Source organism: Delphinapterus leucas, chromosome 15, assembly GCF_059928025.1.
Source record: "Delphinapterus leucas isolate spDelLeu-1000000601 "Yukka" chromosome 15, BTC_Dleu_Yukka2, whole genome shotgun sequence".
NCBI classification, from domain to species: Eukaryota; Metazoa; Chordata; class Mammalia; order Artiodactyla; family Monodontidae; genus Delphinapterus; species Delphinapterus leucas.
In genome coordinates this window covers 8,495,094-8,522,602 of record NC_143143.1, presented here as the reverse complement: position 1 = coordinate 8,522,602, position 27,509 = coordinate 8,495,094, and the positions used below count along the sequence as shown (strand labels likewise).

The window sequence follows — 27,509 nt, the reverse complement described above, 5'->3', positions numbered from 1 at the left end:
AGCGTCTTCCCTGCTGCCACAAACAACGCACTTATGCCCAAACATTGACCTCGGTTAAAAGACAGGGGGGACAATGCTTTATTGACTTGGCACCTATGAACGGGTGGCTACAGGCCCCCAGGGCTCTTTGCTTCTGCAAAGTGGAGGCTCTGTGGTGGGAGCAGCATAAATCGAGTTGCTGGTTCCAGCTGCAGGGAGGGGCCACTGTCCCTGCTTTGGCCCCTCCAGTCCCCTTGTCCAGCCAAGCACCATCTGAGTCCAGGCCCTCACAGAGCAGTCCAGGGCAACGACCCAGGTCCTTCTGCAGCCCCAGGCCAGTCTAAGGTAAGAGCTGTAGGCCTCTCTTGCCTTCCCCTCTTCTTGAGGATCCCCAGATGGGTGGGGGGAAAGGAGATACCCCATTTACAGAGAGCACCTGAACCTCCTGGACCAGGGTTAAGGAAGGCTGGGTTAAGGGTATTGTAACAGGAGTCCCACCAAAGAGGAAAGTTAGGAGTTCTTCCCTTCCCACCAGTTTCTGTTTTAGCTGAGCAGAAAGTAGGAGTTTTCATTGAAATGGGCCCACAGTAGGTGATGACAGGTGAGGTCACACACTAAGTTGATGGGATAGAGCCAGGCTCCCTCAGGCAGGACTACACCATCTGGGCAGGCTCTCTCCCAGGCAAGGGGAGGGAAGGGCAGAGTGAACAGCAGTTGTCACAGGAGGAGGACTTCCTGAAGGAGGAGGGGCAGGCCACAGTAGGCTCCCAGAAGAAGTGGTCTGCAGAGTGGGCTGGGTCACGATGGCTGGCACAGGACACTGGCATCCTCACTGTGGTCACAGTTGTGGGCATCCCAGCGGATGTGAGAGCAGAGCAGCAGGGCACTCTCGTCCCCACGGCACTTGACATTGTCCAGGAGGATAGGGCCTCGGCCTGCGCCAAAGTGGGCCTCACCAGGGGCTGCCAGGGCCTGGCCACAGCCCAGCTGGTGACACAGGACGCCGGCTGCCCGCATGTCCCAAGCATCATCGCACACAGTGCCCCACTGCTGCCCTAGGAAGAGCTCTACACGGCCCTCGCATCGGTGGGCTCCATTGGCCAGACGTAAGTGCCCTGTGGGGAGACAAGGTCTGGGGCTGGAAGGGGCTGGCCCAGGCCAGGCCACTCCCAAGCTAGGCCAGGTAAGGGGTAGTTAGAGGAGGCAAAGGGTGGTGGTTTGGGACACAGCAGTGCCCTGGGAACCACTGGACGAAGGCAGACAAATGAGATTAAAATAAGATGGGCATCCAGACTGCATCTCAAGATAGAAGAATGTGCACAAGCCTTTGTGGGGCGCTCTTTGCATGCTGGGAGCTTCATGTCTGCTCTCTCCTTAGCTCTCTGTTCACAATCCCAATACCTCAGACCCAGGGCTCCTCTCTATCATTATCGTCTCCCCCCCTCCCTGGACTCCCCAGACTAAAGTCTGAATTCTTTTATTGCTCTCCTGAGGACAGGAGCCCATCCCTTTATTTTGGTCCCAACTCTAGAAATCTCTAGATGACTCTAGCTTAAAACCCACCTCCCTCTTTCTGGACATCATGCCTCTATTAATGAGGCCTGAGACTCTCGCAGAAGGACAAAGGCTCCAGGACCTGGTGCAAATCTGCTGTGTAACCCCGGGCTGTGACCTCCTTCCAAATCTGGTCCTTCGTATCCTGATGCCTCCACTTCACTCTTAGGGGCGGTGGACACCTACCGTCCCTGGGCCGAGGAGCGGGCACCTGGGTGGTCTCAGCACCGTCCTGCTGGACTAGCTCGTCTGGGCCTGGCTCAGCAAGGACAAAGAAACAGGTGGCTGTCACATTGGGGAACAAGTCCCTTGAGGCCAGGTCACCTCTTACCCTCCAAGGGAGGACTGATTGAGGGTCAGAAAGGACTTCATAGGTCCCCGCTCCTTGGTACAGAAACGTGGGTTGTGCTTCTTTCACCCTGGGGCCCAAAGCAGAACCCTTTGTGGCCAAGGCTACCAGGACACCAAACAAGGGCGAAAATACCGATTCCCAAAGCAATCAATAAAGAGACGCATTTTTAAATGTGTCAGACTCTGCAAACACCCCTTTTCCATTGACTCCCACCAAGGGTCAAACGCTGCTCCCCGAAAGCTGATCAACTCTCCCTGCTAACTACAGTTTTTCGGGTCCTTGACGCAGCAGAACAAAACCTCCCCGGCCACGCCTGTCTGTCACAGGTTCTTGCCACACTTTACCACTGGACTTCGGCCTCTCACCTCGGGCCCCGCCCCTCACTGCAGCAGAGGGCGCTCCCTTCGCGGGCCCCGCTCAGGCCGCGCAGCCGCAGAGCGCGCCGATGGTGGGCTCCGCCTCTGTCTGCGGAGCGTGAATCCTCTCCCGCGGCGCTCACGCCGTAGTGCCTCGGCGAGCTCCGACGCTCGGCCTCGCCCATTTCCCAACAGACCCCGCCCCTCCCGCGCCGCAGAGCGTGCCTGCGCGAGGCCCCGCCCGTTCCCCAGAGCCTGCCTCATCCCGCCCGCGCCTCTGTACGCGCCTGCGCCGGTCCCGCCCATCTCACAGCAGGCCCCGCCCGTGTCGCAGTAAGCGTCTGCCCTCGGCACCCCGCCGCCCCCCCCATTCCTCAGATGGCGCTCGGCTCTGCCCGTGCCGCCGTGCATACGTGGTCCTGCAGCGGCCTTACCTGAGCAGAGCGCGCCCGCATCCTCGTGGTGGCCGCAGTTATGCTGGCCCCAGCCCAGGTGGAAGCAGTCGCTCAGGCGGGCCTCCGTGCCGGCGCAACCCACGTTGTCCAGCAGCACGGGGCCGCGGCCGTAGCCGAAGTGGCCGAGGCCCGTGGCACCCAGCGCCGGCCCGCAGCCCGCCTCGCGGCAGGCCACGCGCGCGTCCGCGAAGTCCCAGTCATCGTCGCACACGGTGCCCCAGCCCCCGGCGTATAGCACCTCCACGCGGCCGCGGCACGGGCTCGGGCCGCCCACCAGCCGCAGCCGCCCGCCTGCGGGGCGCACAGGCCCGCGGCCAGAGGGGCTGGGCTGGGGCCATCGGCTCCCGGGCAGAGCCCCGGCCCCACCCTCTTCCACCCACAACGGAACCCCGGCCCTGCCACTTACTTTTCTTCCCCGCCGCCCAGGCCGCTGTGGTGAACAGTGCCGGCTCCCTGGAAGGCAGGGCACCAACTCCTGTAGCTGCAGAGACAGGGTATCTAGAGCATTTGAAGGGGACAAAGAGGGCTTCTGGCCTGCAGCAGGGCACAGGGCGCGTCTACTGAGATGCCCCAACTCTTACCACACCTGCACCCCACTCAGCCTCAATCCTAGAGTCACCATGTTGTATGCTGTGGTGGGGTCCTCAGGAAGCTTGAAGGGAATAAACCAAACCCTACTTCCAGGCATTATCCTAATTTCAATCCCAATGATAGGTCCAGCCCTAATTGCAAATGTACTTCGACCCTTCATTCAAGTTATATCTCACTTCTCACAAGGCCTCTCAATTTCCAACCTCAGCCCCAACCCAAGTTTTATTTCAGAGCTTTGAGGAAGTGCCTCCTCCCACCCTGCTGAACTTTTCAGAGCTCTGGATTTCACCCTTGCTCCACCTGCTCATCTGTTCTCTCACCCACCTCTTTACCGTCTGGCCAAAAGCCCTGGCCTGCTAGCCCGGGCCCCCTCCCCCTGAGGCCAGAACAGTCTTCCCAATTCCCAGCCCTGCCCACCTACCATTGCCCCTATCATTCCAGCCTGGTGGGCTGGGCTCCTTACCCTCTGGCTCTGTGTGCCAGGCCCAGTCCGCTCTTGTGCCTGACGGTGGCAGTGCTGTGAGAGTCAGGTGCCCCAGGACTAGAGTAGGAGTCAGAGAAGGGAGCAGGGTCAGAGGCCAAGGTTCTGGTTCCTGGTCAGCCTTGGGCTCTCGGAGAGGATGGGAGGGTCTCCCTGGAGAAGACAACAGATTTTACTTTCAGAGCTGGGGGCTCAGTCCCAACTGGGGTCCAAGGAAGTCTGCCCCACTTTGCCAGTTCTTGTAATTTATTTGTGCTGCCTAGGTGTACACTTCACGGTTTATACAGGCATTCACAGATGTGCTTTCATTTCTCTCCAGTGCTCCCAGAAGCCCAATGTGTGTCCAAGATGGGGAGATAAAGAAGGCCTTGCCCAACAGGGAGGGCCATGCACAGTCCTGAGGGGCTTGCAGAACAAAACTCACTATCCCCATTTACAGATAAAATAATAAGACTAGAAAGGGCAAGGGGCATACCCAAGATCATGCAGCAAGGTTAGCTGAGGCTTTGCCAGGGCTCACTCTGCCTCATTGGGCCTCAGCTTTCCCATCTGTAAATTGGGGATGATTCCCCCTGGTTAGCTGTGAGGCATGGGCAAGCACTTTATATCTGGTAGAATGGAGTCCATTTGTGAAATGCCATTAACAGCCCTATTATTCCTACTTCAGAAAACCTCTCAGTATGGGAGAGGGACCAGGTGAGAAGAACTACTATTATAAGAGAATCAGGATTACAGATGGCTAGGGAATTCTGGGGACATACCTGGGTGTCAATGAGAGAATTCTGGAGTATCTCTGGAGCGATCCTAGAGGACTATTACTTTACTCTGAAGTATTCCATAAAGAGTACTTAGAAAGTGGTGGAAAATTCCGAAGGCATTTTTGGAGTACTGTTAGACAATTCTGGAGTATTGGTTAGGTAATACTGCAGTATTACATACCTGTGGAGTCTACTAGGATGTTCGGAGGCACTTCTAGAGCAGTACTGAGAAATTAAAACTAATTCGGGGGCCTTCTTGAAAGAGCTCAGGTTAACACCAAGACACTCAGCATCCCGGTCCCCTCCCAGGCCCCACTCCACCTCCTCCTGCTTCAGGACTCGGCGCCGCCCCGCCCACCGGCCCCGCCCCCGAAATCCGCACCTGCGCAGAGCGCGCCGGCGTCCTCGTGGTGGCCGCAGTTGTGCACCCCCCAGCCTAGGCTCAGGCAGGCTGCCAGACGGGGCTCGCCTCCTTCACAGTGCACATTGTCCAGCAGGATGTGCCCCGTGCCGTAGCCGAAGAAGGCGTTGGTGGTGGCTGCCAGTGCCGCCCCGCAGCCTAGCTGGCGGCAGACCACCGTGGCGTCCGGCAGCCCCCAGTCATCGTCACACACGGTGCCCCACAGGCCACCGTGCAGGATCTCCACTCGGCCCTGACACGGGCCCGCGCCCCCCACCAGGCGCACGCTGCCCTCACCTGGTAATGGGGGTGGGGGGACAAGGAGCATCTCCCACATGGCTTTGCTGCCCATCCCAACCCAAAGTTCTTCCTTATTGCCCCAGGCCCTCCGCATACCCACAGTGCATGGTGTCCCAGGACTTAAAACCTAGGAGGAGCTGCTCACCCACTTACCCCCAAGGCACTGCTTCCTCAGAGTCTAGATTGGGGGTGCTTTGTGGGATCTGAGGACAGAACCCTATGACTGTGTCATTTCCTGCCTAAAAGCAACCCTCCCTGCCCTTGTCCATCCATGCTCTGCTAACCATCTAGGAGGTGCTGATTCCTCATTTATAACACTACTGCAATGAAAGCCTTCTCATCTTTCCAGGTACAGCACCAACAACTCTTCCTCCAGGAAACCCTCCCTGATTTCTGATGAATGGGATCTTCTTCCGACTCCGGATTTTCTTGCCTTTTTATCTGTCTTTCTTTAAGGGAACTTTTCATTTTGTTGTTCTACATCATTATCAGCATTTCTGTGAATATCGGACTCTCCCATTAGATTAAGCTTCAGCCCCCACCTCTCTTATTTTCTCCAACCTTGTGCTGACTATTTTTATCATCCCACTAGAATGAATCTTCTTTCCCTGTCCAGATGGTGAGTGGCCTGAGGGGGTGCAGGGGCAGGGCGGGATGAAGGAATGACCAAACTCACCCATCAGTAATCCCTCACTTCCCACTGCCTAGGGTAGGGTTTGGGATATTCCTCCCTGGATCCCTCTCCTAAGACCCAGGTGGTCCCCCACATTGCCTTTACTTACCTTTTCCATTCTGGGGAGTTGTAGGGGGTGCCCTACTCGTTAACACTTTCCTTGTTGGGGGCTGCGTGGGCAAGAATTCTGGGAAAGAAGCAGGGTGGAAGGGAGGAGAATATGGAGTTTTCTGTTCTCCATCCTCACAAACACAGGTATGTGAGGGGCAGGGCATGGACCCCTAAGGTACCTGCCCTCAGGACCTCTGGCCACACAAAGGGTCAAAACTAGGAAATCTGGGGTATGAGAGGAGAAAGGGCCACCTGAGTCCTGAAAGCAGTAGCTTTAGAGGATTTCGTTTGGTTCTCAGTTCTTTTAGTTCTTAAAGCAGCATCACATCACTTGAGAACTTGTTAGAAATGCAAATTCTCAGGCTCCACCCCAGACGCAGGATCAGAAACTCTGGCATGGGGCCACCATCTGTGTTTTAATGAGCCCTCCAGCTGATTTTCTTGAAAACCTGAACTACTGCTCTCAAGGTCAAAGCCTCTCAGAGATTTGTTGCAGCTCTACACCAAGCGGGCCTCACCGCCAGTGTTGACCCCAATTGTCTGGTTTTAAAAATGGGAAGAGGGCTCTGCTGGGATAATCAAGGCCCTCCACGGAAGCAGTAATGCTGGTTTTCAGCAGAGGTCACACAATGAGCCAGAGCACTGCTGGGGCCCAGGCTCTGACAGCCAGGCTGGGGCGCTTCCCCAGCACCGTGCACTGCAGCTGCTGGCTCGGTCTTCTTCTTTGGAACATTCTTACCGCTGGGAAGCCCTGCTGCCTGCCAGCCTGTCTGCCCTTCCGGGTCACAGACTGTCCTGCTCACCGTCACACAGGACAGCCACGTCCTCGTAGTGAAAGCAGTTGTGGACGCCCCAGCCTCGGCTGCCACACTCGCTCAGCGCAGCTTCCTGCCCACGGCACTCCACGTTGTCCAGCAGGATGGGGCCACGGCCCTGGCCGAAGGCGAGGGGCCGCGGCACGGGCAGAGCCAGGCCACAGCCCAGCTGACGACACACCACATTGGCGTCCACCACGTCCCAGTCGTCGTCGCAGACGCTGCCCCAGGAGCCGCCATGCAGGACCTCCAGGCGTCCCCGGCAGCGGCTCGGGCCCCCCACCAGCCTCAGCTCTGTGGAGTGGGTTAAGCTGGCACAGGGGGATCAGTGGGCCCAACCTAGAGGGTGCCTCCGCCTTGCCCTGAAGCTGTGGGGTCCTTGGGATCAGGCCCTCCTGGGACTTATTTCTCCCTTTCTGTAAAATGGGGAGACTAGAGCAATCCCTTTGGGGGCCTCTAGAATAATGGAGGGCTGGTTAGTCATTATTCCCTGGGTCTTCTGTCTGAGCATCTGAGTACCTTGGGAGCAGGGGGGAGGGCAGGGGGGAGGGGCAGGGGCACCTACCTGGAAAGGGCAGTGAGGTGGGCTGTAGGGCGCTGGCTGGAACAGAGTGAGGAAGAGCATTGGCCCCCTCAGCCCCCTCCCTTGGCTGCCTGGCCCTGGGAACACAGCCCCCCCTCCTCCGCCCATGGTCCCCACCATCATCCCCCTCCTCTTCACTACCCCTGCTTTTCCAAAGCCCCTGACTGCCCCAGTTGGTTTCCTTGCTTCATCCCTCGCCCATTGGTCCATGGGCCACCCCAGAGAGATCTGCCTGAGACACATATCAGCTCAGCTTATCCCACTCCACTGCTGAATTCCTCAAAGACTCCCCTTTTCCTGCAGGAGTCCCAGAACCTAAGTTTTCTCTACAAAGTCTTCTAGGATCTTCTGATCCGCTTCTCCTTACTTCTTAATCTCCCATCAGTCTTGTCTCCAGGTCTTTAACCCTGAAGTCTCCTCTGCTAGCCCAGCTCATTACAGCCCTGCAGATCGAGCCACCTCCTATGGGAAGCCTTCCTGGAGCTCTCAGCTAGAAGTGCTCTCCTTTTCCTCTGAATACCTGGGCACCATATACATACCTTTTTCCAGGCCTTCTGCCCGGTGATGTGGCCATGTCTGTCTCATCTCGGTCTCCCCCAGAGCCCCCTGCCCAGAGCCTGTTACTCCCCAGGTGCTCAGTAGCTCTGCCTTAAGTGTGTAAATTACCTTTGGGATTCATTCTGACTTCCCCCAAAGGTTTACCTGTATAAGTCCTTCTGGTTCGGCTCTCACATATGTGTATGTCAGGTACTGTGCTCTTTGCTTTATGTGGCCTGACTCACTTACTCATTAGGACAACTTATGAGGCAGCTTGGATTTTGCAGAAGGGGAAACTTCAGGTTTAGTGAAGTTAGGTAACTTGCTCAAGGCCATTCCGCAAATAAAAGATAGAGCTGGAATTCTAACCCGGACAGCCACACTCTCCTTCACCATACAATTCTGAGCACGTGGACTGAGAGGGAAACTGGCCTAGCATGGGAAATTGAATACCCATAATAGCCCCTCATTTGTGCACAGAGTTCTCAGACACAGCCACATACCTTAGCTCAGAGAAAGAATCCTTACAACCTCTGAGGCATGTACTAGTGTACCCATTTTACAGATGAAGCAACTAAGGGTCAGTTTCTTCTTTCCTAAGTTAGGATAGTCCCTAGGCTGTTTGATTGCATCTGTTCCACCAGTTGGCTTTCCAACAGCCATTGGTGAGCCCATGCCCTTTCCCTCCTTGCCTGTTTCCAATATCCTAACTGCCCATACTCTGTGTACATTGAGCCCTCACCTTTAGCACTGAGCCTTCCACTCCCCCAACTCAGACCTTAGCTTTCATCAAACCTGGGCAAATGTCAGAGCTGGAGGGAATGTTGAAAACCACCTCCTTTACAGGCCACCTCCCACCGTAATTTTACAACTGGGAAAACTCAGAGCCAGAAAGGGGAAACGGGGGGAGGGGGGCACTCACCCAGTGACAAGAGGAGGAGGAAGGACAGGACAGGGGTGAGGGGGGAAGGGGCAGCGTTCCTGTCTCCCGGCCTCCATCCCCTGCTCTTCTCATCAGGCTGGGGACCAACTTGCATCTCCGTGTCCTTACGCGTCCAGCCAGTGGATGGCCTTTCCAAGGGTCCCATTAAGGGGTGGTGGAGAAGTCACAGCTGGAACTTCTGGAATTAAAGGTTCCCCTTCAATTCTTCCAGCTGGAAGGGCCCAGGTAGAGCTTCGGTGAGGGGTGGGGGCGTGACATTTCCACTTGGGTTTCGTATTCTGAGTGGAGGTGGCAGCTGGAGGATGAGGACAGAAACACAGATGGAAACTCCTCATGAGGAGTTAGGTCTGGCTGGAGGAGTTAGGTCTGGCTGGAGCAGAGGGTGTATGAAAGCAAGGGGTGGGAGGGTTGTCTGATCCCAAACCGAGACAGGTCTGCCTGGCTGTGCCAAAGGCTCAAAGTTTTTCATCCAGGGCAGCACATCCCAAAGCAGGGTGTTTGTGCCACTGGGGGCACCCCACATCATCTTGGGGGGAGATAGATGACATTTACTGTTTCATTTTCATTTATTTTTTCTTTTACACTGCCTTCTATTTATGGCAAAGGATTCTGGCTTTTCATTTATCTGGAACAACATAAAGTTTCCCTTTAAAGTTAATTTAATTTATTTAATCTTATTTTTTTGGCTGCACCGCAGCTTGCGGGATCTTAGTTCCCCGACCACGGATTGAACCCAGGCCCATGGCAGTGAAAGCGCTGAGTCCTAACCACTGGACCACCAGGGAATTCCCTAAAGTTAATTGAAATCAGAAAAAAAAAAGTTAATTTAAAGAAAAAACATCAGGGACTTTCCTGGTGGTCCAGTGGGTAAGACCCTGCGCTCCCAATGCAGGGGACCCGGGTCTGATCCCTGGTCAGGGAACTAGATCCCGCATGCATGCCACAACGAAGATCCCGCGTGCCGCAACTAAGACCCCACACAGCTAAAATAAATAAAAATTAAAAAAAGAAAAAACATCAAGGAACTATAGTTCCCACGAGTCACAAATATGCAAAAATGGTATAGGGCTGGGAGAGTAAATGCCATTTGGGATTTCTTTTTAAATTTTGTATTGAGGCTTACAAACCAAAAAGTGCATAAATCGTAAGTGCAGAGCTCAGTAAACATTCACACCATGTAACCAGCATCCCAGTGTGTGGACTATGATTGGATGGTTGGCGGCTGGTTTAGAAGATGGTTCTGTTTGGGACATACTGAGACCCAGGTTCCCGGGGGACATGGGTGCCCCTCTCAGCCGGAACGCACCCGCCCACCTCCCCATCTTTCCCTGGCTTTGCTTCCATCCTGGCATACAAACAGTCTGCTTGGGAAGAGGATGAAAACCTATCTGGATGTGGACACAGGGTTTTCAATACTCCATTCATGGGGCCCGGAATAATCAGCTTTTGTGTTCTTGGGGACAGCTGGGAGATGGGAGTCGAGAGCTGTGAGGAGGGGGGGATCATGGTCCAATCTTTGCTGAGGGAAATCCACTGTGATCTGGGCCTTCCCCTGCCTCCCAGGCCTTGGGACCACCCATCTCTCAGGCTGTTGGAACACTGGCCCCCCAGGTCAGGGAAGCGCCTGCTCTGTGAGTATGGGGACACACAGCTCCCAGGGAACCTGGCTGGGAATTCTGAAGTACCCCCTCTCTATCCCCTGCCACCGTGGCCCAGGAGTGAGGGAGGAGGACCCCCGATCCTGACCGCCACTGATCTCAAGTCCTGGCTGACCCTAGAGCTCTCAGTGGGGCTTGTGGAACCTGCCTTATCTCTAGCTCCTAGCTTGGTCCCCAAAACTGCTCCTGCCTTACACCCTGGGAACCTTGGTCAAAATGAGGCTTAACCATTCCCTGCCCTCGTGGATTGTGGCTCCCTCCCTACCCTGTAGCAGTGCACCTGTTGCCCTGAACTGTTTCTTCACTGTTCAGGGCAGGCAGCACACACAGTGGTTACAAGAATCCGCTCCACCATCTACTTACTAGCTGTGTGAGCTCATCTTGCCACGCCTCGCTGTCCTCATCTGTAAAATGGGGCTAGTAATTGTTCTTGCTAGGATACATGAGCTAAAGTTTGTAAAAAGTTTAGCCCAGAGCCTGGCCCACCGTAAGTGTGGTAGCTGTTATTATGATTACTGTTTCCCGGTTTAGACTGGGGACCCTCGAGAGCAGGGACCAGGGCTTACCCAACGGTAGCACCTGGCACAGGGTGGGTACTAAGGAGACTGAATGAAGGTTAAGGCTGCAGAATCACAGCACTGAAGCAGTCAGAAGGGGCCCCGGAGATCATTAAGGACAACTCCACATCTGTCCAGTGGAAAACTAGTCACACACATTCACACTCACACACGCCAGCAAAAGGGAAGAATTCATACCTGGGGAAGGTTCTAGGCTCTTTCTGTTCCTTCTTCTATAGTCAGTCCGAGGTCAAATCACTTTTTCTGCCTCCAGAAATTTAGGACTGGGAAGGATCCCCCAGATGTAGATCAACACAGACCTTTCTTCTTTTCTTTCCAAAGCTGGGAGATGAGCAGAGGCAAAGTCCCCCGTCCATGGAGCTGGCTGGTGGTCCCAGCCTGTCCCCACCCGACCTTAGGGGCAGAGGGAGGCAAAGGGAGAGTGAAGGTGGCCTGCAGTGTCTGGAGCAGCTCCCAGAAGGGGCACCGGGCAGAGGAGGAGCTCTGGGGTTGGGGGGCAGGCGTGGACTCTCAGGGCCAGGCAGCCCCTCCTCCCCCTTCCCCCACCCCAGGGTTCAGGTTTCAGAAAGGCCTGGATAGGCCTCCACCCCTTGGCAGGGCAGCCAAAAGCATCCCTGTCTCTCCTGCGACAGCCCTGATTCAACCCTTAGTTCCGTTGCCTGGGACTCCCCCTTGACCATGTCCAAGCCCATCCCACCTGGGGGTTTGGAAACCTGGTTGCAGGAGCCAGAGTACATGAGGTAAGCTTCCCATGTAGGCAGGACCTCTGATTTTGCTGCTGATTTTTTTGCCTTATTGTGGTTCCTTTTAAGTTCTGGTACCTTTGGCACTTAGGCGCTTTTGTAGTTATAGGTGACAGGTAGCGGCGTGTGGTTTACTCTGTAGTTTATAGCTTCAGTCAAATGCTGTGCTGGAATTCTGCACCTTCTGGCTGGAACCACAGACTCTCAGAGCTGAAGGGGTCCTAAGAGCCTCCACAGGGTGGTTCCCAAACCTGGGTGTGCATTCACATCACCCCTGGGTGCACTTAAAAATATAAACAGATTCCTGCCCCTACCACTTTTGCCCCAGAGATTCCGATCCAGCAGTTGAGGGATGGGATTCCCCGCAAAAGTGTATTTTTGAAAATCTACTGAGGCTCAAACAAGTTTGGGGATCAGGGGTCTAACCCAAGCTGCTTATCGTGCAGATGGGAAAACTGAGGCCAAGAGAGGAAAATGGAGACACAGCCTGTACAACCTCGAAGGACTTAGTTCCCTGACTCTGGAGCCTGATCTTGCTTCCTACTTAGAAAAAGAAAATTCTCTGATACGAGGTCTGCCATCACCTAGCTCCCAAACCTACACCCCCTCACATGCCCGCACTCAGCCCTCCTCTCCTCCCCGGGCCTGAGGAACTGCTCCCCTGCAGTCCAGACCCCATCTCCTTCTGCCTTCTCGGGGACCTCCCTCTCTCCATCTGTGGGTCTTCTCTCTCCCGTGTTCAGTTGCTCTTTCCCACCTGGATCCTTCCCATGGGGCTTCTAAGCAAACTGGTTTCTGTCATTTAAAGCAAACAACAGAAAACCCTTTCAACCTATGTCGGTTGGGTCTTCAGGGTAGAAATGGCCCAGCCCTAGTATTCCTACCATGCTTTTTTTTTTTTTTTGGCCACGCTGCACGGCATGTGGGATCTTAGTTTCCTGACCAGGGATCGAACCCACACCCGCCGGGCCATCAGGGAAGTCCCTCCCTACCATGCTTTGTCACTGGCTGGGGATGCCCGGGAATAGTGTGCCCTTGGCTCAAAGGCGGCAGTAGATCCGAAAGCTGCTACAAACGGAGGCTGTCAGCTGACTACATTCCTCACAGCTCATCAGCTCCTTTCTCGGAGGGAGATCTGAGCAGACCATCTGCGTGGCTGCCACTGGCCTCCATGCCGCACTCTGGCTGCTGCCCTACCCCTCTCCTCCCTATCACAGCCAAACTTCCCCAAAGAGCTGTCTGCTCACCCACCTTTATTTCCTTTCCTCTCACTCACTACTCAAATGGCTCCAATCTGCTTTTGGTCCTTAGCACGTCACTGAGACAACCCTTCCTCAGGTCAATGGTGACCTGCACATCATGAGATTCAAGGGACAGTTTTTTCATTCCTTGTTTTAGTTATAATATGAGCTCTGAAACTGTATTCACCAGTTTTTGCTGGGATAGAGGGCATAACAAACACCCCCCCCCCATTTGCAATGGCTTACAACAAACATTTACTTTTCTCCCATGGTTCTGCACATTGGCTCTGAAGGCTCTATTTCAGGCTGTGAGTTGGGTTCAGGTCGGCACTGTGTGTGCCTCATTTCAGGACCAAAGCTAAAGGAGCAGTGGTTACCTGGGGCATGCTCCTCCTGGAGATGAAGGCAGAAACCCCAAAGACCAAGCAAGCACATTTAAAGCTTGTGCTGGGTCACGACACACATCCCATCTGCTCATGCATGTTACATTGTCTACAGCAAGTCATATGGCCAAGCCTGTTATCTATCAATGAGGCAGGGGAAGTATGCCTCTCCCAAAAGTGGGGAGGAGGAGAGAGTGAACATATGCTGAACAGTAGTATAACCTACCAGAAAATAACAGAGGCTTAAACAATATCCAAATTTATTTTTATCTCTCACCTATAAGTGCTGGCAGGATATCTAGAGCTCACGATTGTGAAGGATCCAGATTCCTTCTTTCTTCTTCCTCTGCCGCCCTCAACAGGGCTTCCTTCTCATGGTCCAAGATGGCTTCTCCAACCTCCGCCATCATGATTTTATTTCAGCCAATGTATCAGTCAGCTTGGCTGCCGTAACAAAATACCACAGACTGTGTGGCTCAAACAATAGAAATTTATTTTCTCACAGTTCTGGAGGCTGGAAAGTCCAAGATCAAGGTTCTGGCAAGGTTTGGTTCCTAGTGAGAGCCCTCCTTCTGGCTTGCAGAGAGCTGCCTTCTCACTGTGTCCTCACATGGATCTCAGAGAGCTCTCTGGTATCTCTTCTTATAAGGACACTAATCCTGTCAGATCAGGGCCCCACTCTTATGACCTCATTTAATCTTAACTCCTAAAGGCCCTATATTCATATATATTCACATTGGGGGTTAGGGTTCTAACGTGAATTTTGGAGGGACACATTCAGTCCATAACAGCCAATGAAAAGAGACACGGAAGGCATGTTCCTTCCCTTAAGGGGCACAACCACATCCCTTCTGCTCTCTTATGGCTGGAACATCTCACAGCCATAGCCCAGCTAAGAATTCTATTACTATGTAAGAAGGGACAGAAAGTACCAGGCAACAATGACAGTTTCTGCCATAGTCCTTGTGTTACTTGATATCTCAGAAATGTTGGGTTGGACTTCCCTGGTGGCGCAGTGGTTAATATCCGCCTGCCAATGCAGGGGACACGGGTTCGAGCCCTGGTCCGGGAAGATCCCACATGCTGCGGAGCAACTAAGCCCAGGCGCCACAACTACTGAGCCTGCACTCTAGAGCCTGTGAACCACAACTACTGAGCCCACGTGCCACAGCTACTGGGCGCACATGTCGCAACTACTGAAGCCTGCGCGCCTAGAGCCCGTGCTCTGCAACAAGAGAAGCCACCGCAATGAGAAGCCTGCGCACCACAACAAAGAGTAGCTAGCCCCCGCTCGCCGCAACTAGAGAAATCCCGCGCGCGGCAACGAAGACCCAACGCAGCCAAAAATAATAAATAAATAAATAAATAAAAGAAGGAAATGTTGGGTTTTTTTTAAATTGAAGTATAGTTGATTTACAATGTTGTGTTAGTTTCAGGTGTACAGAAAAGTGATTCAGATATATATATGAATATATATATATATATATATATATTATTTCAGATTCTTTTCCCATATAGGTTATTACAAAATATTGAGTAGAGTTCCCTCAAAAGTGTTTGATACTCTATCAGTTACAGTGTTTTTGGCTGCAAGTAATGGAAAATGCAAATCTCAGTCACTCATAAAGAGGAGTTTTTATCTCACTTAATAAGGAGTCCAGGGACTTCCCTGGTGGTCCAGTGGCTAGGACTCCGCTTTCCCAATGCAGCAGGCCCGGGTTCGATCCCTGGTCAGGGAACTATATCCCACATGTCGCAACTAAGAGTTCACATGCCACAACTAAAAGATCCTGCACACCGCAATGAAGATCCTGCATGCCACAACTGAGACCCAGTGCAACCAAATAAATAAATATTAAAAAAAAAAAAAAAGAATCCAGAGGTAAGGCCATTTCAGGATTGGTTAATTCAGTGGAGTGACATCATCAGGGACCCAGGTCTACTCTGCTATCTTCAGCAAGTTGGCTCCTTCTTTTGGCTGGTTTCCCTCATGACTCAACATGGTGGCCTCAATTCTGAGTAGCTCATGCATATGACAATGTTCAGAGCCAGAAAAGAGGAAACACCCCCACCTTGTGTCCTATTTTAAAAGCTAAGAAGTCTTTACCAGAAAACCCAGAAGAGAAATCCACTCAAGTCTCAGTGGCCAGATCCAGTAACTTGCCCATTGCAAAGTATGACTGGCAAGTGGACCAGAGCCCTAGGCTCAGTCCTAGCCTTTTTCTCCATCCATTCTACCTCTCTAGGAGACTTTGAATAAGCTCTGGGTATACAATTTGTTGGTTTTGAGTATATTCACAGAGTTATACATCCATCACCATTACGTAATTCCAGAACATATTCACTATCCCCAACGAAACCTGTACCCATTAGCAGTCAATTCCTTTTCCCCCTCCCTCCAGCCCTTGGCAACCACTAATCTACTTTCTGTCTCTATGGATTTTCCCATTCTGGACATTTCCTATAAGTGGAATCCTACAATATGTGGCCTTTTGTTCCTTTCACTTAGAATAGTTTTCAGAGTTCATCCATATTGTAGCATGTATCTGTACTTTATTCCTTTTTATAGCTCAGTAATATTCTACTGTATGGATATATCACCTATATGAATAGATATTGATATATTCCTATCTAGAATATATAAAGAACTCTCAAAACTCAACATTAAAAAAAACCAAACACTCCAACTGGACAATGGGCAAGCCACGAAGAGACATTTCACCAGAGAGGATATACGGATGGCAATGAGCACGTGAAAAAATGTTCAACATCACTAGCCATTAGAAAGATGAAAATTAAGCCCAGGGTAAGCTATCGCCACACAACTATCAGAATGGCTAAAATAAAAATAGTGACAGTACCAAATGCTAACAAGGATATGGAGAAACTGGATCCCTCATACATTGCTGGTGGGAATATAAAATGATCCAGCCACTCTGGAAAATAGTTTAACAGTTTCTTTAAAAACTAAACAGGTGGGGGGCTTCCCTGGTGGTACAGTGGTTGAGAGCCCGCCTGCCGATGCAGGGGATGCGGGTTTGTGCCCCGGTCCGGGAAGATGCTACGTGCCATGAAACCACTAAGCCCGTGCGCCACGACTACTGAGCCCTCGCGCCCCAACTACTGAAGCCCACACGCCTAGAGCCCGCAGACCACAACGAAGAGTAGCCCCCACTGGCCGCAACTAGAGAAAGCCCACGTGCAGCAATGAAGACCCAATGCAGCCCAAACAAACAGACAAACAAAACAAAACTAAACAGGGAATTCCCTGGAGGTTCAGGGGTTAGGACTCCACACTTCCGCTGCTGAGGGCGCGGGTTCAATCCCTGCTCTGGGAGCTAAGATCCTGCAAGCCGTGTGGTGCAGCAAAAAAAAAAAAAAAAAAGACAACAAACTAACACACAAAGAACCCCTAAACATACACTTACCATACAACCCAGCAATTATATTCCTGGGCATTTATTCCAGAGAAATGAAAACCTATGTCTGCACAGAAACCTACACAAGAATGTTCACAGCAGCCTTATTTGTAATAGCCTGAAATTGGAGACAATCAGAATGTCCTACATTAGGTAAAGGGTTAAACAAACCATTGTACAGTCACTCCATGGAAACTTCTCAGCAATAAAAAGGAACAAACTATTGATACGTGCAAGAACTTCAGTGAATTTCAAGGGCATTTTACTGTGTGAAAAAAAAGCTGATCTCCAAAGGTCACACACGCTATGATTCCATTTATATAATATCCTTGAAATGACAAAAGTTATAGAGGTGGAAAACAGATTAGTGATGCCCAGAGTTTAGGGATTGTGTAGGGGAGAGGAGTGGGTGTGAAGTAATAGCTCGAGAGAGATCTTTGTGATGACAGAATTGTTCTGTATCTTGATGGCCATGATGGTAACAGACGTCTACACATATGATAACATGACAGAACTATACACACACATCATATAAATGTCACATTCATGGCTTTGATATTGTGCTACAGTTATGTAAGATGTAATCCTCAGGGGAAACTGAGCTAAGGGTACACGGGACCTCCTTATACATTTCTTTGCAACTTCCTCTGAATCTATAATTAGTATTTCAAAATAAAACATTTAAAAAAAAAGTCTTAGCTGACTTACAAAAGCAAAACAGACTAACATTGCAAAATAAAAGCAAAAAATTTTTCGTATTTCTTGAAATCATCGGCTTGGGGTATGAAAATGGATTCTGACAAGTGGTTTTCCCTGGTGTGAGAAACTGCAGGTGCCCAGGGGTTGATTCACTGTTTTATCTTCCCAAAGATCCTTTGGAAGCAGCCGGGCTTGTCTGAATAGTAGGAAAATCTGGTGTGCGGTGTGTGAGTGTAATCCCACTGGGTCCCCACATTCTGGAATGTCTTTCCCGAGTGGAGTAACTTTTCTGCTCTTCAGCCCCCTAGGAGGATGGCGACACCCAAAAGTTTTGATGACTCCGTTTAGGTTAGTTATGAAAAGATATCCTAATGCACTTTTTTTTTTTTGGCTGTGCTGTGCAGCTTGTGGGATCGGATCTTAGTTTCTTGACCAGAGATTGAACCCAGGCCCTCTGCAGTGAAAGCAGAGTCTTAACCACTGGACTGTCAGGGAATTCCCCTGATGCATTTCTAACAGTCCCCACTATTCACAGGAAATCTGTTACACTAAATCTGACTAGTGCCCACATCACTATTCTTTCTTGGTGTGTGTGTTTTGTTTTGGGGTTTTTTTCTTTCTTCTTTCTTTTCTTTTTTAAAAGTTTTTTTTGGAGTATAGTTGATTTACAATGTTGTATTCGTTTCAGGTGTACAACAAAGTGAATCAGTTATACATATAGGCCATTACAGAGTACTGAGTAGAGTTCCCTGTACTATACAGTAGGCCCTTATTAGTTATCTGTTTTATATATGGTAATGTATATATCCCACTCTCCCAGTTTATCCCTTCCCCCTCTTACCCCCTGGTAACCATCAATTTGTTTTCTACATCTGTGACTCTACTTCTGTTTTGTAAATAGGTTCCTTTGTACCATTTTTTTAGATTCCACATAGAAGCGATATCATATGATATTTCTCTTTCTCTGTCTGACTTACTTCACTCAGTATGACAATCTCTAGGTCCATCCATGTTGCTGCAAATGGCATTGTTTCATTCTTTTTATGGCTGAGTAATATTCCATTATATATGTACCACATCTTCTTTATCCATTCCTCTGCTGATGGACATTTAGGTTGCTTTTGGTGTGTTTATCTAGGCAAGACGGCTGAAGTGGGAATCCGTTGCAACCCATTGTTGGGAAACGAAAGTCTCATTGTGAGATACATTTGCGCTACGACAAAATGCGGTTCCCACAGAACATGCAAAAGTGAAATTAGAGCATAGAAGAGAAGTGCCCAATATTTCCCCTAGAGTCACTGAAACTTCATTCTTTGATCTTCTTGTAGACAACGGCAGGGAGCATGTTTGGGGAAGCACAGGTGTTGAGGGAGAGTTTGGTATGACCAGAACTTTGGACCATTATGTTTGTCCAGCACTTTCTTTCAGAAGCAGCCTAAGGCCTAAGGGCTGCCAAGGCAGAAGCCTCCCAAGGGATGTGCCTTGTATTGGGAAACCAATGGCCCAGAGGAAACTTCTGGCAGCAGCTGCCACATTCTGAGAATCAAGCAGACCCTCTTGGGCAAAAACTGAACTCTTTTTCTTATGCAATATTTAAAGTTATTTTATTGTGACTTCCCTGGTGGTCCAGTAGCATGTTCCCAATTCAGGGGGCCCGGTTTCGATCCCTGGTCAGGGAACTAGATCCCACATGCCACAACTAGAGATCCCACATGCCGCAACTAAGACCTGGCACAGCCAAATACATAAATAAATATTTTTAAGAGTTATCTTATTTTATTTTTAAGTGGCAAAATACATTTAACAGAAAATTGACCATCTTAACTAGTTCTTAAGTCTACCGTTCAGCAGTGTTAATTATATTAACATTATTGTGAAACAGATCTCCAGAACTTTTTATCTCCCCAAAGTAACACTCTGTCCCCATTAAATAATAACTCCCCATTCCCCCTCCCCCAGCCCCTGGTACCCACCATTTTACTTTTTTAGGGCCTGTGAATGTGACTACTCTAGGTGCCTCGTATAAGTGGAATCATACAGTATTTGTCTTTTTGTGACTGGATTATTTCACTCAGCATAATGTCCTCAAGGTCCATCCATGTTGTAGCCTGTGTCAGAACTGCCTTCCTTTTTCATGCTTTTTTTTTTGGCCGCACCATGAGGCATGCGGGATCTTAGTTCCCTGACCAGGGATCGAACCCGTGTCCCCTGCAGTGGAAGCACGGATTCTTAGCCAATGGACCACCAGGGAAGTCCAGAATTTCCGTCCTTTTAAAGCTGAATCATTCCATTGTATGGATGGGCCACATTTTATTTATTCATTGAAGTCATCCTTGATTCTTCTTTTTCTTGCATTGTACCATCAGCATCCATTCCATCAGCAAATCTTTCCAGCCCTACCTTCAAAATATATCTGGAGCTCAACCTGTTCTTACCTTCTCCAAGTCACTCTAATACAATATGAATACAAGTCTCAACCAGAATGATTTCGCCCCCTAGGGGGCATGTGGCAACTTCTAGACATGTTTTTGGTTGTCACAACTGTGTAGATGCTGCTAAACATCCTATAAGGCAAAGGACAGGTCTCCACAACGAAGAATTATTTGGCCTAAAATGTCAGTAGTTCTGGGGTTGGGTAACTCTGCTCTGATACATGCCACCATCATATCTTGCCTGGACCACTGCAGTAGCCTAATTGTTTCCATGCTTGCCCCTCTAAATGTATTATCCGCATAGTGACTATCCGCATCGTTTTGACAGGTAAATCACATCCAGTGTTCTCCTGCTTGAATGACTCCCCATTAGAATATGATCTAAAATCTCACAAGGTCCTTCATGAATTGGTCTTTCTAAGCTCACCTCCTACCACTTCCTCCTTCATTCATTAGGCTTCAGCCCCTCCAGTCTCCTTGCCATTCCTGGAACATACCAAACCTGCTCCTGCCTCAGGGCCTTTGCACTTGCTCTTGGCCTGGAGCTGTCTCCCCCCAGATATCTGCACGACTCACTCCCTCACCTCATTCAAGCCTCTGCTCAAATGTACCTCCCTTGCGAATGTCCTTTCCTGATCACCCTCTCCAATTCAGCAGTCCTCCCATCACTCTCCACCCCCATGATCCTGTTTGAAAAGTCTGATGATCCTGTAACTCCAGTACCACCTCCCTGATTGTAGAAGGCGAGTAGGTGGTCTAAACACCAGTCAGTCAAGCATACACAGCCTCTTGGAAAGTGTTCAGTCTTTTTCTTCTGGTTCAAGGAACATAGTCTGGGTAACATGACCACTGAGAAAGGAAGACAGTATAAAGCCTTTGACCTAAGATCTCAGTGTCGGCAACGCAGCCATACCCAGAGCTGGCAGAGAATGTGCCCCACACGGGACCTGCTGGATAAGGAATAGAACATGGATTATAGTCCCCCCGCCCTTGCTGGTTTAGTGTGGACATCAGGGGTAAAAAGTCTAAAGGCCAGGTGTGGAGGAGACAGGCATATCCACAGAAGGTTGCTGGGCTCGAGAGCAGTAGCTATGAAAAGTGTCAACACACATACCTTTTTTTTTTTTTTTTTTTTTTTGGCCACACCATGTGGCATATGGGATCTTAGTTCCCTGACCAGGGATCTAACCTGCACCCCCTGCATTGGAAACGAGGAGTCTTCACCACTGGACTGCCAGGGAAGTCCCAACACAGATACTTTTTGATCCACAAATCCACTTCTAAGAATTGATCCTACAGAAATATCGAAGCAGGAATGGAAAGATAGATGGACAAGGAAGTTCTAGTTTGTAGCAGTGAAAAAAAAATTGCAATCACCTACATGTTCAGCACGAGGACTTTAGTTGCATAAACTGTGGCAGCTCCATATATGGTTCTATTCAGCCACCAGAAAGAACGAAGTGATTTTCAGCATTAAAGATGTCCTCTGCTTCTTACGAGAAAAAGCAGGTTGCGGAACAGTGTAGAATATGACCCCCATTTTAAGTGCATTTTTAAAATAACCTTTTTCTTTTGGAATAATTTTAGGTTTACAGAAAAATTGCCCCAATAGTACACAGAGTTCCTATAAATTCTTCACCTAGTTTTCCCCTAATATATATATATATATATTTTTTTGCGGTACACGGGCCTCTCACTGTTGTGGCCTCTTCCGTTGCGGAGCACAGGCTCCGGACGCGCAGGCTCAGCGGCCATGGCTCACGGGCCCAGCCGCTCCGGGGCATGGGGGATCTTCCCGTACCGGCGCACGAACCCGCGTCCCCTGCACCGGCAGGCGGACTCTCAACCACTGCACCACCGGGGAAGCCCTTCTCCTAATACTAACAAGAATCTTATACAACCACAATACATTTGTCAAAACTGAGAAATTAACGTTGATACCTTAATATTAACCAAACTCCAGACCTTATCTGGATACTACCAGTTTTCCCACTAATGTCTCTTTTTCTGTTCCAGGATCCAATCCAGGATACCACATTGCATTTAGTAAGTGTATTTTTAAGTGATTTTATATGCATATAAAAATTGTCTGGAAGGATTCACCACAAACTGTTAACAATAGGTGGGGGTGGGAGGGAGTGGATTTCATTATCCCTTTAGACACTTTTTTTTTTTTTTTGGCTGTGCCACGCAGCTTATGGGGTCTTAGTTCCCCGACCAGGGATCGAGGCTGGGCCCTGGCAGTGACAGCGCGGAGTCCTAACCACTGGACTGCCAGGGAATTCCCAACAATTGATTTTTTAAGGTAATTTTTAACACTCTGTAAGTAAAAGCCAGAAACATTGTACAAAATATTCATTTTCCTTAGCTGTAATCAAAGTCACGTACTAAGTCAAGAGGGCTGTAAATTTTGTATACCATTTGACGTTTAATAATGAAATAGTGAAAAGTTTCCCAGAGCTGCTTTCCTTTTATACCCCTAAATCTCTTTTCATCTCTTTCACTGCACAAAAAACGTGCCAAATCTCACCCCATCGTGGTCCCTCCAGCTAAAGTCTGGCTACAGAATTAACGCCATAGCTGTAGCGTCAGCGGCTTGTTTGTGGGTGCGTCTGGCAAATTCCATCTGTCCCACCATTTTGGTTCCTTATTCTTAATCACACACCAGCTATTTTGTCTTCCCAGGGTGATAGGAAGAAAGTCCTATTTTTAAAGCACCTGTTGAATATCTGATATGAATAGCTGGGGGAGAGGCATGTAAATCCTAACACTTGTTTGTATTAGAGTTATTGAGATGGGTATACCTCGCCGCCAACACACCCAACTGGTATTATTAACTTTACTATAAAGTGTCAGAGAGACAGTAAGGGTTAGAGACAAAAGACCAGGAGCTAGAGTCTGATAGATCTGGGATTGAACTTGGTTTGGGTGTTCACTGGTACATTGTGACCTTGGGTACAACTTCTCTTGAGTCCTAGTTTGCACATCTGTAAAATGCGGTCAGTGACACTTCCCTAGGTGAGTATTAGGGTTAGGGTACTCAGCCTAGTCCCTGTGTATTGTGAGTAAATGATGAATGGTAATTATTATTATTATAGCTATTTTATCATTATTTATGAAAGTGCCCTAAAAAGTCACCTTTCTTTTACGATTTGTGCTTTTTTGTTGGGGGAGGGCATGGGGGTCATATTTAGCAAATACCCTTCACCTCACTCTGCCCTGGGAGGTTGTATTTCCTTCTAAAAGTTTTAAAGTTTTGTTCTTTCACATTCAGCTCTTTAATCTCTCTAGAATTCATTTTTATGTATGAAGTAGAAATCCAGGTTTTTTTCCCATATGGATAATACTTGTCACAGCTTCTCTTACTGAGTTGTCCATCTGTTCCTTCTGTCATGTATCATATTTCCACTTATGCAAGTGGCTGTTTTGGGGCTCTCTCGTCTATTCCACTGTATTTTTTTCTTGTCCTACCAGCACCCTGCTTTCACTACCATGGCTCTATAATATGTCTTAGTATCTGTTAGGGTGTGTCTCTCACATTGTTCTTTTTCTTCAAAAGTCTTGGTTTCCCTGGCCCTTAGCCCTTCCATATAAATTTTTGAATCGTTTTGTCAAGTTCCACACACACACACAACCTGTTGAGATTTTGATAGAACTTATAAATTAATTTTGGGAGAATTGATATCTTTGAGGTTGCATTTCCCATCCATGAATATGGAATCTCTCTCTGTTTAGGTATTCTCTGATGACTTTCAGTAAAGTTTCATAAATTATTTCTCAAAGATCTTACGCATCTTTTTGTTTCCTACCTATAACCTCATACTTTGTTTCAGCCACTGCTTTTGGAAACTGGTTAACAGCCTTCTTCTGAGAACGAATCCCTTTGTCCTCTCACTTGAATCTGACCTAGAAAGGGTTTATTTTTAACCTTTTATTTTGAAATCCTCTTTACCCTTTACCCAGATATAGCAAATATGAACATTTTGCTACATATGCTTTTTCTATCTCTGTATGTATGTAATATGTATACACAAGTAATTTTATATATATATACCCATACATATATATACCCATACACATATATAACCATACACATATACACACATATGATACACACACATGTGTGTTACACACACACACATATTTACACATACATAACTTTTTTCTAAACCCTGGGTATCATCTCCTCACATCAGGAAGTATGTGATGTCCTTTTATCCCACCAAATAAATAATAATGTTTATTCAATTAATAGTTAGTTTGACAATGTGGCTAAAGTGCTATTTGCCAGATTTATCCACTGTAAAGTGGCCACTTATTCCTTTGTAATTTTTTTGCGGTACGCGGGCCTCTCATTGCTGTGGCCTCTTCCGTTGCGGAGCACAGGCTGCGGACGCGCAGGCTCAGCGGCCATGGCTCACGGGCCCAGCCGCTCCGCGGCGTGTGGGATCCTCCCGGACCGGGGCACGAACCCGTGTCCCCTGCATCGGCAGGCGGACTCTCAACCACTGCGCCACCAGGGAAGCCCTGTAATTTTTTAAAAAATTAATTTTCTTTCTTTCTTTATTTTTGGCTGCGTTGGGTCTTCGTTGCAGCGTGCGGGCTTTCTCTAGTTGCGGCGAGTGGGGGCTACTCCTCGTTGCGGTGCGCAGGCTTCTTGTTGTGGAGCACGGGCTGTAGGCGTGTAGCTTCAGTAGTTGTGGCACGCGGGTTCAGTAGTTGTGGCTTGCGGGCTTTAGAGTGAAAGCTCAGTAGTTGTGGCACACGGACTTAGTTGCTTTGCAGCATGTGGGATCTTCCCGGACCAGAGCTCGAACCCGTGTCCCCTGCATTGGCAGGCAGATTCCCAAACACTGCACCACTAGGGAAGCCTTTATTCTTTTGTAATTAATAAAGAATCCTTAAGGAGAAACTTCGAGACTATGTATTCTAACTTCTATCAACTAGTTTTGCTTTGTTTTTATTGTTTTTATTGTGGTGAAATATCCATAACATAAAATTGACCGTTTTAACCATTTTTAAGTGTACAGTTCAATAGCATTCAGTATAGTTGTGTAACCATCACCACCATACATCTCCAGAGCTTCCCCCCCAGCTTTATCAATATATAATTGACATAAAACATTGTATAAGTTTAAGGTGTACAGCACGTTGATTTGACTTTATACTGCAAAATGATTATAGGGTTAGCTAACATCTTCATCACAGCATCAGCTAATTTTTTTGGTTTATCATGGGATATATATATTTTAAATTTTTAATAGGTGATAGCGAACATTTTAGAAGAGTTAACTTTGGCTGCGCCGTGTGGCTTGCAGGATTTTAGTTCCCCAACCAGGGATTGAACCCGGGCCTTCAGCAGTAAAAGGGCGGAGTCCTAACCACTAGACCACCAGGGAATTGAATATAGTTCCCTGCGCTACACAGTAGGCCCTTGTTGTTTACCCTTATTTTTTTTTTAGTCGCGCTGAGCGCCTTGCGGGATCTTAGTCCTGACGGGTATATAATAGTTTGCATCTGCTAATCCCAAACTCCCCATCCATCCTTCCCCTACCCACCATCAGCTGATCTTTAACAGGCTCTAATGCTTCTTGCCTGAATCTATTAGTACCATGATGATTGCAAATGGTTATTTTCTGAATCTATCTTCCTTCCACGATCATTTGTTGGCATTGTATCGTAAGGAAGTTTCCCTTTTATGGGAAAAGTTTTCTCATTCGTGGGTTTTTATGTTTGTGTTTAGCATCAGCATGGACACTCACGAATTCTTTTTTTTTTTTTTTGCGGTACGTGGGCCTCTCACTGCTGTGGCCTCTCCCGCTGCGGAGCACAGGCTCCGGACGCGCAGGCTCAGCGGCCATGGCTCACGGGCCCAGCCACTCTGCGGCATGTGGGATATTCCTGGACCGGGGCACGAACCCACGTACCCTACATCGGCAGGCGGACTCTCAACCACTGCGCCACCAGGGAAGCCCAGGAATTCTTATTTTATTCAATGTGTAGTCCTTACTGTCCTTATTCATTCTGATGTACAGTTGTCCCCAATTTGGCCAGTCACCCCCCACCCCATTAATTTGACTCCTGTGTTCTTTTGACACGTTCTCATCATTTTGCGAGCATTTTAAAAATTTTATTTATTTATTTATTTTATTTTTGGCTGTGCTGGGTCTTCGTTGCTGCGCGCGGGCTTTCTCTAGTGGCGGCAAGCAGGGGCTACCCTTCATTGCAGTGCGAGGGCTTCTCACTGCGGTGGCTTCTCTTCTTGCGGAGCACAGGCTCCAGGCATGCGGGCTTCAGTAGTTGTGGCGCACAGGCTCAGTAGCTGTGGCTCGCGGGGGGTGCTTAGTTGCTCCACGGCATGTGGGATCTTCCCAGGCCAGGAATCGAACCCGTGTCCCCTGCATTGGCAGGCAGATCCTTAACCACTTGTGGGCATTTTCTGGCATGACAAGGTGTTCCAGATTCACCCTGTCTTTCCTGGCCCTAGCCCTGGAATCAGCCATTTCTCCCAGAAGAGCTGGGTCCTGCTTTTAAAGAGGAATAGTGTTTAGAAACCACTATCTGGGCTTTCAAGAATTTTAAAGAAAATGCTCTGAGCGGGTGGCCGTGCTTTGGTGCATTATGGACACCAGGGGGCAGCACTTCTCAGAAAAATGTAAAAGACCCAGAATCCGGTCTGGGTTGGGTTCCTGGGGGCTGGACTGGCCATGCTCCCTGATGGAGGTGTCTCTAGTCCTCCTTCTGGACAAGGGGAACACACATGCTCACCACCACCTCGTGTGCGTCCAGACTCTCCCCCATCCTCACCCAGATTCCCCCTAGCAGTACATGCCTCACCCCCGCCCCCGCACAAATTTCTGTCTTGTTTTTCCTGAAGCCCTCTAAGGGGGGGTTAACTCCAAGGCAGAGAGGGAGAGAGGCTGACGGATGTGAGGCTTCAGGGAGGCTCATCCCCAGCCCACCACAACCAACCCACGGCTGTGGGTAACAAGTTCTGAGGGGTCCCTTCCCCTCTCTCCAGCTGTCTGTCCCTCAGGGGCCTCAGGCCACAGCTGGCTCCCTCCCTCTGGGCCTGCTGGGCAGGAAACCCAGGTGGGAGGGTTTCTGCTGCCCTAGGCCACTCAGGCGAGCTTGGAGCCTGACCTCTCACCTGCTTCTCTCTGCTGGCTTCCTCCCCCCTCCCCCTCCCCCTCCCCCCACCCGTGTTGATCAGGTCAGAAGTTGTGCGGGCAGTCTCTCCCCTGCATTTATTTATTTTTCCACAAGTAGAGTATTAAAAAAAAAACACCAAGGAAGTACAGTTAAGCGACTTAGACGTATGGTTCAGTCACATTAGAAGCAAGCATTTGCTGGAGAGTACACACTTCTGCCCCTGGCAATTCAGTGCCGTGAATTTTTTTGTATTCTTTCTCCCCTCCTGAAGGAGTCTCACCCAGGCCTGGCACAGAGTAGGCCATGAGTACAGGCT

General features: G+C 49.4%; 1 protein-coding gene across 1 annotated transcript; it reads right to left on the bottom strand.

The window, feature by feature from the left end:
• Window positions 1–55: 55 nt before the first annotated feature.
• SSC4D (scavenger receptor cysteine rich family member with 4 domains) lies at window positions 56–9,083 on the bottom strand. Its single transcript, XM_022588024.2, has 10 exons — window positions 8,868–9,083; window positions 7,391–7,426; window positions 6,814–7,119; window positions 6,009–6,086; window positions 4,909–5,223; window positions 3,751–3,828; window positions 3,103–3,177; window positions 2,676–2,987; window positions 1,720–1,788; window positions 56–1,094 (listed from the first exon to the last, which is right to left on the bottom strand). Exons 1-10 carry the CDS (start codon window positions 9,031–9,033, stop codon window positions 778–780), a joined length of 1,752 nt encoding a protein of 583 aa, XP_022443732.1. The 5' UTR covers window positions 9,034–9,083; the 3' UTR covers window positions 56–777.
• Window positions 9,084–27,509: the final 18,426 nt, after the last annotated feature.